This window comes from Sparus aurata, chromosome 7, assembly GCF_900880675.1.
Source record: "Sparus aurata chromosome 7, fSpaAur1.1, whole genome shotgun sequence".
NCBI lineage: Eukaryota > Metazoa > Chordata > Actinopteri > Spariformes > Sparidae > Sparus > Sparus aurata.
In genome coordinates this window covers 2,640,495-2,655,537 of record NC_044193.1, presented here as the reverse complement: position 1 = coordinate 2,655,537, position 15,043 = coordinate 2,640,495, and the positions used below count along the sequence as shown (strand labels likewise).

The window sequence follows — 15,043 nt, the reverse complement described above, 5'->3', positions numbered from 1 at the left end:
TTCTATTATTTGAGCATTTTATTATTTATTTAGTTGGCATGTTTCTCACAGTTTTGATCTATGAAAAGGTGATTTTGCAGGTAGTAGGATCAAACTGATGATGTAGTGCTGATTCGTTTCGGTAGAGGTTTAAATAAGTATTATTATTATTAATATTTCATCGTATTATTACATTTACATTTTCATACAAGAGGGAAAACTCAGCATCAGGTAAAGGGAAATACAATTGCAGATATCTTGCCAAAAAACACACTGGTGGGGAATAAATCATAATACATATAATCTAAATAAATTTAAGTATTGTTTGTTTTTTCTGAACACTTGTTAAAGTGGGGGAAATCAACATGTTTGCATATGAAACAGAAGTGTACGCATGCAACATAAAAAACAGTATTTCAGATACAACATTTATACATAATGTAAAAAAACATTTGAATTAAAATAACTTAAAAAGACACACCACTTGGGTGATTGAAAATGAAAAAGACATGTATACTTATTGTTTTTACGATATAAAGGAATATATCTTAAATATTCACAGCTTAAAATCTTAGGAACACAGACTTCATGTATTTTGTTTAGAAAATCACTATTTTGTTTTGTAATATTTACATTAATTATTAAAATAGTTCATGGCGGGTTTGTTGTTGTTCAATATGTATTTATGTATATGATATTTACCAAGAAATATATCTAATATTGTATTTATTTTGTATTAATCTTCAATTCATTTCCGCTCCGTTTCCTGGTTTATATTGACGTCTCTCGCCGTCGTCACGTTTAGGCGTTACCCGTTGCGTCCTGACGTCATCGAATCGGTTCTTCCGCTGCCGGTAGACTGAACGTGAACTGCCAAGAAGGAGCGAAGAAAAAGCAGAAGTGGCAATAACGTCGAAACAATTACAGATAGGCTTTATATGACAGAGAGCTACAGCTGAGAAACATAAGTCATTGTGTCCAGGAACTGTGAAAGCCAATCCAATCAAGGTAGGTTTCAAACACGGTGTCATTTATTAGCCGGCATGTGAAGCGGCGGAGGCTAATCGCCGTTAGCTACGATGAAGCTAGCCTGTCGCACGACAGCGAACATAACCGGGATGCGCCAGTTTGATTCCAGAGTTAACCACCGTTAGCGAGGCTTGCAGTGTAGGCCACTTCCTTCAACACTGGTTCACATGCGGACGAAGCAGGTGCTTTTCAAAATCCAATACTCAAAATTAGTCGAATTAACCGTTACAAGCTAATTTAAGCTAGCAGGGCTGTTGGTGATTTTCAGGGCGGGGAAAACGTCTTAATGTCTGATAAACTCGCCCACATTAGCCGATGCTCGTGTTTAGCCATTGACATGAAAGAGGCGTATTCTACTTACATCTTCGTCGTCAATTTAAATTAATTTTCCGCTAATTTACTAAATTGGCAGATGGTAGCCTGCTGGGTAACTGTCCATACTGTCTGTCGGATAGCCGTATATAGCTAAGCTAGCTATTTAGGGAGCTAACCGAAGTTGCTTGCCAGTTGGCTAACTGCCGCTACCGTTAGCTTTCCAAGTTTCTCTACTGGGCCCTGTTGCATTGAGCTAACTGGTGCCTGTTAGCTCCAGTTGACTATTATTTTATTACTGACAATAGGCCGATAATGTTCTGGACTTATCATTTAGTCAAGCAAATTACAAAAACAATTTAATCTGAGCTTTATTTGAGGTGATCATGTTGCTTGTGAAATCTCACCAACAGTCCAGATCCTCAATATGAATAAAAATACATCGATCTGATACAGAGAAAACATACAGTTATATACTATTTGAGTCGAGGAAGAATGTCATACATGGCAATTTTTACATGAAAATATAACAAACGATTAGTCGGTTAATAAACGATATTAACAACCGTTTTAGCTCGATGAAGCTGGCAGTAATATTAGTGAGAGACCTGCACTTCAGTGTGAACTGTTGGGCCTTTCAGCTCAGAACATCTGAAACACAGAAGTCCTGTAGAAGCTATGAGTTGGACATTAAATGTATATATTAGGGATGGTAATGATCAATTAATCGCTGTTAAGCAATTAAGTGTTACTTTTTAAGTTGTGTTTGTGTATATGAAAAAAAAAATGTCAAAAGCAGGTAAAATAAGTAGGTTTTTATTTCATGAATAGGCAACAAAACATGTGTGAAAGCGTCAGTTGATATGGAGGTCACTCACATGATTGAATATCTTTACTAACTCATGACAGAATTTTGTCTCCTTTACTTCAAAATAATCTCCCAGGATCAGATTTTGCAAATCCAAAGACAATCGTTGGCTCCATCTGAAGCAAAAAGCCTCCAGCTATAACTTTCATCAGGCCTGACCTGCAGATGAGGCCAAGCAGGGACTGTGGGAGCTGGCATTTGTAATTGATAGGAGTGCTGCAATCATTCATCAAAATGTGACATTTTGACATTTAATTTAACATTTAACTTCATTGTTTTGGTTGCCAGTGTTTTTGTGGGTGCCCACAATCTTGTCCTCATTGTGAAGTGACATGTTGATAGATGTGTGCCACAATACTCTACATGTCACAAAGTACGAGGCTGGGCTGCAGGAAAATCCATTATAAGAAGTTCAACTTTCCCAAATCTGTCTTTCAAACTGGTAATCTCTATATTTTGAAGATAACAATAATTATTGATGCCTTGTGCATTATTATATTGGGTTAATTATTTTTTAAGCATAGAAAGGCAGAAATGAACTGGTTCCAACTTTTCAAAATGAACATTTTGTTTGGTCTTTTGTTAGTCTTGTATGATTGAAGTGGGATTCTGGCCAGGTTCATAATGATGACGCAGCATTGATGATATAAAGGAACTGTCTCCCAGCAGCTCTGTGCTGGTCTACTTCAGCTGTGACTACCGGTAGTTGGTTTGTCTGCTCTAAAAGACGCTCAGACAGATAAATGAGTCATCATGTAAATTTTCTCTCCTCTGTGTCAGCAGGTGACCGACAATGGCTGTGAACGTGTACTCCACCTCAGTGACCAGTGACAACTTAAGTCGTCATGACATGTTGGTGTGGATCAATGAGTCTCTACAGATGAACCTCACCAAGATAGAAATGTTGTGTACAGGTAACACATTAGTTAGCTTTTTAAAATCTTTCTTTTATTGCGGGAGCACCAGGCGTGTTTTGTAAGAAGGACCTACTGAAACCGTTCCAAGATGAGTGTTCACATTGTAAATAGAGGTGTGATCATGATATTTTGCATGACTGTGTGACCTCACAGGTGTGTGGAACAACAGGTCATTCATCACTGATGCTGAATATGTTGACAATGTGAGGGTAGAATCTTAAGTAACAATGTAAAAGTTTAAAAACTTTCACAGTAAGGTACTCAGCTTTTTTATCCACCTGCCAGTCGGGTACAGAATGATCAGATTTTACAAGCTACTCAATAGATTACTATTGTTTTATTTTTTTTATAGAGCCTGAAAAATACAACATTTTTGGAGGCTGATACAGATATTAGGTAGTATAATACTTGTAAGATATAAACACTGGTGACAAAGATATGTAATTGAGGCAGGTTATTTTAGAGTTTAACCATAATCTTTACAGACAAAAATGAAACTAAACTTCCAAGCATTTATTTCTGCCGAATAAACTCAGAGAAAACGATTTTCACATTGAGCAGCATTTACGCTGACACCGATATATTTGTGAACAGATGTATCAGTCAGGCAAACTAAAAACAGTGTATTTATGTTTTCTGATTCTTCACAAAAAAAGAGAAGTCGTGATTTTAGGTGTAACTACGTACAGTGTTTGTGCTCGTCGTCTGTGATGGTAACTGGCTGTCAGGACCTCGGCCTTCAGCTGCTGGACGTCAAATGTGCATAATAAAGATGACTATTTCAGTAGCCAACTTACAAATAATCGATGTAAGTAAAATTAAAGCATAAGGCATAAAACAAGACAAAATAGTTAAGATAATTACAATAAATATTTATATAATGCCATCCGCTGAGAAAAAGCTTGTAACAAAACACCTTGTACTGCTGTTTCTGTCAGATACAGATTCAAGCACAAGTTCAAACAGTTCACTTTTTTTTTTTTTGCCTAAAGCTTTTGAACAGTTAATATAATTCACTTTCTTTGTTTCACGCCCATCTGCCTGTGCGTGCTTGTGTTGTTCGTCTGCATATTGTCTGTGTGGCTTGTTAACATCTATCCTCCGGTTTTGTGTGTATAATTAAAAGGCGTGTCAGAACGGTGCATGAAGGCACAGTTAGCTTTAATCTCAGGTGGACAGATATATTAGTCAGCTGGATTTTCGTCTGCAGTTCAAGAGTTCAGGTCGAGTTCTGCACACTTGAATGAAATAAAAGCAATATCAAAAGTGCCTACAGCCAGGATCTTCTGTATTTCAGAGATACTGAGTGATGCACTTGCATAATAATTTGATAGAAAATGAGTTATGAGTTCATCTTGGTATTATGAGCACTGCACTAAAGTGTTGTCACAATGCTGGAATTTCAATATTCGATATTACACGTTGAAAATTATTGATGTTCATTACCAGAAGGAAAAACTGACACAACATCGTGGGCATAAGATATCACAAGGTTGTTGAACACGACAGCATCTGAGGTGATTCACTTCTGGAGGAGGCAGGGTTGTGTTGGCACGGCAGTGGTGCATGTGTCAGCTCGCTGTCAGAGGTTAAGAAAGTGCAGCTGGTTCTGTTGTATCCATGCTGCAGGAAATGAGCATCTCAGAATCTATCATTTTCAGTAGATTGTTATATTTGACAACCGTACTGTGCAACAAATCTCAAACCTGGCAAACAGAAGTAGTGTTTGGGAATTATTGTACAAACGAAATGTGTTTTATTAAAATGTCTAGAGATCGTTTATATGTTTAATCTCTATTCTCACTTTTGAAATGACTGGCTCTATTTTTGTCCGTCTGTTTCTCCCTCACTCTACATGTTGTAATTGTTCTTCCACTGAGTTTGAACATGGAGCACACTCTCCATCCCAGCACTGATTTTGATTATATCAGACATAAGAGGACTTGTTTTTCTGGGTCATTTCTTTCGTCCAGGTGCTGCCTACTGCCAGTTCATGGACATGCTGTTTCCCTCCTGTGTGCCTCTGAAGAAAGTAAAATTTGGTGCCAAGCTGGAGCATGAATACATCCATAACTTCAAGCTTCTGCAGGTTTCCTTTAAAAAGATGGGAGTTGACAAAGTAAGTACAAACTCTCACTGAGCTTCATATTATGTTGTGTGTTCCCTAAATACGTTCAGATGAACTGAATATATGAAGGTATTCCTGATATTAGAGGGCACTTCTGGATCTGCACAGTTGAGTTGAAAGAACATAATCTGATCTTGTGTTGATTTAAAAAGTTGAGTTTCTACAGAGAGGTTCTCAGTCCAGTTGTTTCATATATTAGAGGCTTTTTCTTTATTTTTTCATATTGATTAACATTTTTTTTGAAAAGCAGTCGATTGCTCTTCTTCTCACATTATACCTCAGCACAGGATCAATGTATGACACAGGAGGATTATCACTGTATCACTGTGTCTTAACCACATGTGTCAGCGACGAGATCAGCTTGATTTCATTGTTTCCTGTTCAAGTTTCCTAACTGGCCGCGAGAGACTCTGCGCAGTGTGATATTTTGAGCCTATCACCCTGTTTCTATTTTCATTTCTGTCGATCATGTTGAAAGCAGATGAAGAACAGCTGAAAATTCAAATTTGATTTTTTTAATACAATACTGCTCCTTTTACTACAAAAACATAGATAAGGTGCCAGCTGGCTGGAGGGAGATCTGTAGGGAGCTTAAAGTTTCTGTTAAGAAAACACCCCATCTCTAATTGTTTCCAATTAAAATCTAAATGTCACAATATAAAATGTTTGTTTTCTGTTTTAAAAATTACAAATGTGTGACAACTCGCCCATCTATTACTTGAGTTGTTAGATCTCCAGTCTGATCTCCATCACATATCTGATCGTCATATTAAACAGATTCAGTGTCATCACGTTGTGTCTGACGCTCACAAACAGTTAGAACACGATGTAAAATGCTTCTGACTGCAAGAAAGCCATCACACGGAAATGCCGACAATCAAACCTTTCGCCAATGGGCGTCACTGAAATGACTTACAATAAGACTACAACATGATCAGTATGAAAAATGACTGACTATACATTTGTGCCTGTAAAATCAAGATACATTGAAAAACCATATTCGTGTACAAGTACTGCGTGGCCATGTCAACCATCTCTTTGTGAGAAATATAAATTGAAATGAAAAGAAGGAATCTGCACACAGAAAAGTCTAAATCTGACTCAGGCCTCAGAATAAAAACCTTCCACTGGTTGGCTGATGAAAATCTTTTAATCCTGAGAGGCTGCAGGAAGTGTTTGGATTACATGAACAGCAGCAGACTTTTTTTTTTTCTTAGTCGTTATCAGAAGCACTGAAAATGAGTGAACATTAATCATGTTGTCTGCAAGACTTGGAAACCCGCCCTCTCTTTCCTGTGGTGGGAGAAACAGTGAAGCTGTATTTACTGTACCACCCTCTCTTCTAACACTCGGTCAGTGCAAATAATAATTATCTGGACGGTGACATCAAATAAGTCAAAGTCAAGAGATTTCAAACTGAAACTGCGACACAACTCTGCTACCTCAAAAAGAGGAAACAGAATGTTTTGTCCTGTGGCGACTCGGGTCGGTTGTTGGATCATAAAATGTTTTGAGAGTGACCTCACATCATTCGTTACTGCTGCTTCTCATGCACACGCCATCATTGTCTCCTCCCAGTCAGCTGAGCGGCCTCTGCTCATCTGCTCATTAGTCATCTTGCTCAGCGCTGTGTTACCTCACCTGTCACTCTTTGGTTATTAAATACTATCAAAAAGGAATAAAACGCCATTTCATACACTGAATGTGTTTTAATCGCCTTTCTCCGAGTTTTAATGGCCCAGCGCACTGGTCATGTTTTAGCTGACCTATCAGAGGCTTTGAAACATTTGTAATTGCTTTAAGGAACTTCTTGCAGATCTGGACACTTCTTAAAATCCTGCTTTTGTCAGACGGCGAACACATTTAAAAGGCAGGGCAGTTCCAGCTTAGTCATCGTTTGTTTTCAGACTGAACACGCAGCCGCTCGCAGGACTATTGACAAAGCTGCCATAATTTATTCATGGCTCCACTTCCTTCCTGTCGTCCATTTGTTTTACTTCATTATTGCAGATCCGTGCTGTTTTGAAAGGCCTGGACAGTGTTTCATCTCATCGATCGATGTAACAGATACTTGACCTGTAGAGCACATCAGTGTATTCATGACTGTGCAGCGGTACAGTCCCAGGCTTTGTGTCTGCTTTGTGGACGGTCGTGCTTTGTGTGTGTGTGTTGTTGATGATGTCAGCTTCCTCTGTTGCTGCGTAGAGATACAGCCGAGTGTTTCTCACCGACTTCTGTTTTTGTCTCACTGCTGCTCTCTTTCTCTTACTGTGGCTCTGGTCAGCTCTGTGTTACCAGACCTGAGGACATTTTTTGGCGTTTTTTAACAAAAGTATTTTCTGACCGTAACGTCCTACATAATACAGTCCAGACATTGTTCGTTCATAATGTATTCCTGCAGGTTAGTATCTGCTTTATGAGCCAGAGACGGAGTGACTGTGACATCTAACAGCTTCCTCTTCCTGTTGGACACTTCTGAGATTGCTTTCTTTAGTATTGATGTGTCTGTAAAGAAGTGGAACCTTTTTACTTTTTCTTTTTTCCTGAAGGGTTTTCCCAGATATCAAAATATTCTTTTAAAACAATATATTTATAACAGAACGGAGGTATCAGGGCACAGCACTATGGAACGATATAAAAATCCCATGTCACGATTATCCTGTCCAACATAGTTCATGATTTTATGCCCATGATAATAAAAATAAAATCTTTTATCGCTCCATCCAGACTCAACATTAACTTTCAGAAGTGGTTGCAAGGCCGGCCGCTTTTGGTTGTCAGTGTTAGTCGCTTTTTATGATTTGAGTAATTAATGTACCGTGCTCTGACACAGCAGAGTCCAACAGTCTGAGGCCGCATTAACAACCTCTTATTTGTCACGTAAACCCGGAAATAATCAGAAGGCTTAAGGATTCAGAAATGTAATGGCAGAGGTCAAATTGTGCTTTGCAAAGAGAATCTTTCAAATCACAGCTGGACTAAGTCTTTGTAAGGAGGCTGTGCTTGGAGCTCTAAAACCAGCTCTTTGTAGAAAGTGGGCCAGTGTGTATCCACGGCAGAGAATGACATCAGTGGTTCAAACCCACAGTGAAATATAGTGGTGGGAAGATTCAAGTCTGGGGCTGTTTTCAGATCTGACCCCACCCTGACCGAGGAGAGGCTCCGCTCCATGTTTCAGAGACATGCTCCACCCTCTGGTTTGATCTGTGTGGAGGAGGATTCATCCTGCAGCAGGATGATGAGCCCAGACACACCTCAGAGCTTTGACACAACTGGAAGATTTCCCTCCACAGTCACCTGACCTCAGCACTGTTGAACATTTATGGGGGCACTTGAAAAGTGAACAAACCAAACAGGAAGCTTTGTAGAACACTGTCCGATCAGGCTGGATCACATGAGACAGCAGGTTGCACACTAACTTGTAGAGTCCATGCCAGCTGCCCAATACTAAGATATTCTGAAAAATCTTTTGGTTTTTCACTCGTGTTTAAGCTGATGGCATTTGATATTAGAAAAATAAAGTAAAATGGAAGTATTTTCCCGACAGAGGAACCACAGCTCAGATACCTTGAAGCGGGTCCTGATTCTCTTTTCTTTTTCCTTTCAGATCATTCCAGTAGACAAACTGGTGAAGGGGAAGTTCCAGGACAACTTTGAGTTTGTCCAGTGGTTTAAGAAGTTCTTCGATGCCAACTACGATGGGAAGGAGTACGACCCCGTGGAGGCGAGACAGGGCCAGGACGCCATGCCCACACCCAACTCTGCCATGTCAGCGCTCAACAAACCCCCCAAAAAGGCCTTCAGTCAAGGTCCGAGTTCTGGTTGGTCAAACCGTTTAAAATGATGTGGATCAGAAACGTGGTGTGCACGTGTTGGTGGGTTCCTTCAGTGTGAACGTTTGTCTGTCGTTAATGACCTCGTGTTCTTGTCTCCTCAGCTCCTCAGAGGCCACCTGTTGCTAAGGTAGCACCCAAGGTGGCTAACGTCAGCGCGAGGAAGCCCGGGATGGGCGGAGGCGATGAGGAGAGGGTGGAGCTCATGAATGAGGTCAGCACACCACACAAAGATCTCCAGCTCCATACAATCACTATTGAAAAGTCAGATAACTTGTTAGTCTAAAACGGGCAAATACAAAGAGCATTCAAAGAGGATTTATAAAGTGAGTCACCAGGAAACAATACAACAAATCTTAACCTTCTTTTGGCCGGTTTTCCACAGGTGGAGATGCTGAAATCTACCATTCAGGACATGGAGAAGGAGAGAGACTTTTATTTTGGAAAGCTGCGGAACATTGAGCTGATCTGCCAGGAGAAGGAAGGAGAGGGCGACCCCACACTGCAGAGGATCATCGACATCCTCTACGCCACAGACGTGAGTTCACCTGCTTTTATGAAACGGCTGTTCCCAGTTAGAGGTAGAGTCGGTGTGTCTCTGCCTGTCAAGACTCGACGAGATACGGTTTCTCGTTAAAAACTACAGGGAGTAACCGGTTTAATTTTAAAATTACATGTGAAATATGAAATACGTCTTGAGGAGGAGCAGAGGGGTTTCTGGCTGGTGGGAATATGTCAGGAGTAACACATGGTTGATTTTTGGTCTTTTTTCTGTGATTTATCGACAGTAAAAACATAAAACCTCCTCAGCCTTGTTGTTTAAAATGTCCCCTGTAAACCAGTGTGTTATATTATGAGCTCAGCACCAGATTAAAGCCCATTTGCTCGGCTGTCAACAACTGCTGATGCCGGCGTAAATTCCTGCAGAGGAATGTCATGCAGCTCTCTCGCTGAGGCTCGGAGCTTTCAGTGGCGCTGTGTTTTGCAGGCAACATGTGAAGTTCCAGTTGAATATACATGTCGACTGTGGCTTTCTCCTGATTCTGACACATTATTGTATGTAGTGTAGATTTTGCCTCGTTTTGGTTTCCTCGAGTCTAACCTCTTGGTGTCTGCTGCTGTTCGTTCACCTCTCACGCCTCTCTCCGTCTGTCTCTCCAGGAGGGGTTCGTTATACCGGATGCCGAGGAGCAGGAGGAGTTTTAATATTTCAAGACTGCAAGCAACTTTTCACTTAGATGCGCTGGTCTACAAACCCACCTCGAGATCCTCCCTCAACACGGCCAGTTTGGTTTTATATCCAACACCAAACTCGATCTCGACTTCTGACCCCTCCCTTCCCTCCCCACTCGCCTCTCCTGGACCCAAATCCAAACCTACCGGACTTCTTCTTCTTCTAGCCTTCAGCCGCCGTACAGCTCAGCTCCTTCTTTCTTCAGACATCTTTCACCAATAATCAACAAAGCCTCGGTCACTGCCTCTTCTTCTTACACACCTGTCAGTCTGCGAGAATCCCCCAAACCCCCTCCCCCTCCCCCTCCCCTCCCCCACCCCTCTAACCCCAACCTTCCTGAAACCAGATCAAGCTGTACATATCTGGTTTTTGTAATGGACTTGAGTGTGAAAAGCACGGTGATGTTCTCTGTGTGTGTGTGTTTGTGTATACTTGAGAGTGTGTGTGTGTGTGTGTGTGTGTGGTTGTATGTGTTTAAACATCAATTTGAAACAAATCAAACATGAAGAACCTCCTCTGAAGACCTGATGTTCAGCTCACTGGTCACGTTGTCCCAAACTAACCCCGATTGTTTTGTTTTTTTTGTGTGATGGCACCGCCGCCATTTTGTGCCTCTACTGTTGACACTGAATTTTTAATTATTTGGAGGAAGGTGCGTGTACAGAAGTGATGAGAACAAAAAGAAGAAAAACACACATTCCCAACTAGAAGAATTAGTTTTGCATCATTTTCTGACTGAATCTGAAGCCTTTTTTGTATTTTTGACAGTTTCAGTCCTGCTAACTGTGCACTGTGCTTTTGAAATAGTAAAATTTAACCATCAGATTTTCAGAAGTCCTGCTGACATCATTTGCCAGTCAGATGTAGCTGATATAAGGAAAAATGCAGCCTGTCGACTCATCACGTCGATGCTCAAGGGCTCAGGGTTTAGTCTGGGACAAGGCACCAGTCGGGTCTTCTCCAGTCGTCTCCACCGACGACACCATCCTGATTTTTGTCCTGTTCAGCTTCAGAAGAGCTTTTGTAAATGTATGCTACTGTTTTACCACGTGGTCCCCCACCCCTCCCCCCACACTCCATCTTATTTCTTTCTTTTCTTTTGTTTTTTGTCATGTTTTCACACCAGTTTTTGGGCACCTGTCAGTCATGCTCTCAACTTTATACATTTGTTTTCTGCCTAGGTTGAGTTTTCCTCACACTTACTGAATGATCACATTGTTGGAAAGATTCTCCTTGTGAGCAGAAACTAGTTTTTCCACCCAACGATAATGAAGAAAAGGGGTTTCAAATGTCGCAATCAGCAGATTAGACGTCTTGTTTCTTACATTTCAGACTTCCTAAATGTGCGCGTCCTAATTCCAGGAAAAAGTCGCTCACTCTTCGAGTCAATGCGAGACGTGGTCAACATGCCAAGGTTTAGGAAAATGTGCACACACAAAAAACAAACATGTTAAGAGTCGGCAGTGATTGTTTTGTACGTTTCTTCTCGGAGCGTCTGTTTCCAGGCACATGCAGTTTTATACCAGTGGCCCTTAATCAGCCCCCAGCCAATAGAAATGATTCCTGGAGGGCGGCAGCCTCGTCACAAACACTGTGAGCTGATCAGTGCGTTCACTTCATGTAGCCGACGACCGTGAATCCTCTGCTCTGATTACTGATGTTAGTTGGATTCAGTTGTTTCCAAAGTTGATAAAAAAGTCGACGCAGGCTGATTTCTCTCTGTGAATGCAGGACAGGTGTGTTTCCCCACCTCTGCTCCTCCCTCCACACCCTAATCCACCCATTTTAATAGTAATATTGTGGATCTAATTTAAGACCAGTTTCTCCACTGTACTGTAAAGATGTCACTGACACATTTGTACCTAATTTGAAACGACGCCCTCATGTTGATTCATCCCTGTAACTCGCGACTTGTTATTGGAAAACACTTTATCGATGGCCTTATTCATAAAAGTACTTTTTTCATAAGAAAACATTTTTCATAATTTTTTTTGTTTTGTTTGACTTTAATGTAAGTCTCTGCTGTCTGGGGGCGAATGTTTGTACTGTTAGTCATATTTTTTTATGTGTTCTGAAAATAAACAACATTGGAGGTATTGTGGACAGAAGCACGGATGTGTCGGGCGCAGCAGACCACCTGTCTTCCATCAAACGCTCACGCAGCAAACAAAAACATATTTATGGTGTTTCGCGTTCAGTTGAATTCAAGGATGTCTGGTGAAAACTTGTCTTTTCTTTTCTTTCTTCTTTCTGCAATCTTATGATGTAAATTAAAGGTGAATTGGCTTCGGGGCTGCCGAGTCGAGCATCTTCCTGTTTGGACGACTCGGTTATTTAGCATTTAAGCGTCGTAGTTCCATAATCTGCTGTTTGGCAGCGCTCACACGCCTTTAACCAACACTGCCGTGAGTAGATGTTGCACAACATCAGAGGGTGCCTGGGTATTCATTTTTCTAGTTTTAGTAAAAACGGCTTTAAAAAATACGTCTGTACTTCGACGTTTTAGGATTTCTAAATCTAACTTTTTTTCTGGAATGTATGCTTCTTTTTTCCTACTCCCGGAGTTTCTTGTTTGAAAGCACACTGAACTTCATGTGGTGTTGTAAAAGTGCAGAAACTTCTTGTGTTGTTTTGTCTCTGTGCTCCTCCAGCACACTGGATTTCACTCTTAATATGTGTAGAGAGTTCTGACTGACTTTCAGCTTTAATTTGAGAGTTTTCACATCGTGGTTTGGTGTAAAACTGTCAGACTTGTAGCTAGTTTTTTTTTTTTAACAATGCAGCAGAGAAACTAACATACAGATAATTAAACCAGTGAGTGTTGTAAGTTAGTCGCCTCTTCAGTCATGTGTTAAACTCCTTAAGGCAGAAGAAACGAGCTGAATGTGAAGTAATGATCTGATGGATCATTATCTGCCTGCTGATGTCTCACAAGTATTTTCCTGCATATAAAACGTTTATTTAGGTTTATTTCATGGCCTAAAACTGAGACGCTGTTCATCAAACATTTATATAACCTCACATCAAATTAAAGCTGCAAGTCAGAACTCTAATCTCAGAATAATTCTTTAATTTCTTATTTAATCTGTTGAAGTTCAGATGCAGCACGACAAAAATTGTGACTGTAATTGATGTGCAAGGTTTCACAAGATGATTCTTACTGTCAGGAGGATCTTTGTACATTTTCTTTGCACGACCTAAAACTATTTAAACTGAGGCGTTGCAGTGAGCAGAGCTTCTCAACAGAGCTGCAGCTAATTATTCTGCTCAATATGTTCTCAGTTAATTCTAAAAACTGCCAGAAAAAAAGTTTAAGGACTGCCGGTTTCTCTAATCCCAAAGTCTTGTTTGCATTTGCAATTGTTTAGCATAATTTTCTTCTGGAAAAAAAGGTCAAAATTCAGATTCAAGCTTCTTAAATGTGAATATTTTCTGTTTTCTTTCTTCCTTTATGACAGAAAACTGAATGTCTTTACATTGTGAACATAACAAGACATGTGAGGTCGTTGACCTGAACAACATTTTTCGTTCCAAACCAAAAAAAAAACATCAAATCTATCGATATAAAAACAGTTATGGTTGGAAATTCAGTTCATATTGATAGAAAACAGGGAAAAAACAGCCAGCCGTGATGATTTAGAAACTGGAACCAGCAGCTGTTTGACTCAAACGATTAATCATCATTTTATTTTAGGTGTTCTTCCCAAAATATGTTCACTGACAGAAACAAGAACAGCAGGTTAGTGGAATTTCTCCTCACTAACTGCTGCTGATCTGAACGCTGCTTTCAGATTTCCACATTTCATATCCACTCTCCGTATCGATGAACCGGTTTTTAAAGATATCCTGGGAGTAAGAACGTTTATTTTAATTCTTTAGCTGAGTTAACAGACAAATCGTAGCACACTGAGGACGGACGCACTACAAACGCCTCCTCTCTGTTTACTGTGAGCCGTCTCAGCGCAGGAACACTCGAACACTGTAGACAGAAGAGCAACTTCCTTGTTTTCTAGCAGTTTTCTGACAAAGTGTGTGTCATCGAGCCTTAGTGAAGAAGTGCTTTTTTTTCGTTATGCAATGTCAAAGGGGAGCGGACGTCCCCCTTTACATAGTGGCCTCTGTACTGAACCCAGTGCCAATGTAACCTCCTCCCTCCACTAACAGTCTGTTACTGTAATTACTTCCTGTCGAGTGTGATTTGCAGCATGATGAGATCGTTTTCCTTCGTTGTGTTTGGAGCGGCTCCGACAGTCGCCTGGTTTTGTCTCCAGTTGAGTGTCGACTCCTGTTTGCTTTCATGGTAGTAGTGAAATGTGTTCTTGTAAGTGTTTCTGAGAAGGACTGTGTGCCACGGTGGAGATTCAACTCTGCTGCAAGACTTTTAAAGGAACAGTTCAACCAAAAAGTCAAATTCAGTCATTCTCTCCTCAGTGCTGATGGGAAGTCAGGTGAAGTGTCGTAGTCAACAAAACATTTCTGGAGCTTCACAGTAAAACACAGGGTTCGTACGGGTGCTTGAAATCCTTGAAAGTGCTTGAATTTCAATGTTGTGTTTTCAAGGTCTGACAAGTGCTTGGATTTTAGTTTACGTGCTTGAAAGTGCTTGACATTATAACTCTGTGTCTTTCACAAAATTGGGATCAGACTGGATAATTAATTTCTGAAGTTTTTGCTATTATAGAATATAATTCTAGATGTTTACAGCATAATACAATGTACATAATTGTGATAAAAAGTGAAGAA

The 15,043-nt window shown here is 40.4% G+C and overlaps 1 protein-coding gene across 2 annotated transcripts; it reads left to right on the top strand.

Annotated features, from left to right (window-relative positions):
• The first annotated feature begins 791 nt into the window (after positions 1-791).
• On the top strand, positions 792-12,610 carry mapre1b (microtubule-associated protein, RP/EB family, member 1b). 2 transcript variants are annotated; one of them, XM_030423069.1, is made up of 7 exons: positions 792-987; positions 2,969-3,102; positions 5,079-5,224; positions 8,841-9,042; positions 9,171-9,280; positions 9,452-9,604; positions 10,228-12,610. In XM_030423069.1, exons 2-7 carry the CDS (start codon positions 2,982-2,984, stop codon positions 10,270-10,272), a joined length of 777 nt encoding a protein of 258 aa, XP_030278929.1. In that variant the 5' UTR covers positions 792-987; positions 2,969-2,981; the 3' UTR covers positions 10,273-12,610. The 2 variants fall into 2 exon arrangements, with proteins under 2 accessions (XP_030278929.1, XP_030278927.1); XM_030423067.1 differs by having other exon boundaries at positions 794-987; positions 2,972-3,102.
• Positions 12,611-15,043: the final 2,433 nt, after the last annotated feature.

What these genes read in the sequence shown, in the direction of transcription:
- mapre1b (XM_030423069.1), top strand. Translation starts at nt 2,982, where the DNA reads ATGGCTGTGAACGTGTACTCCACCTCAGTGACCAGTGACAACTTAAGT. An exon ending in AAAAGATGGGAGTTGACAAA is followed by an intron (nt 5,225 to 8,840) that starts GTAAGTACAAAC and finishes TTTTCCTTTCAG; the next exon opens with ATCATTCCAGTAGACAAACT. An exon ending in GGGTGGAGCTCATGAATGAG is followed by an intron (nt 9,281 to 9,451) that starts GTCAGCACACCA and finishes GGTTTTCCACAG; the next exon opens with GTGGAGATGCTGAAATCTAC.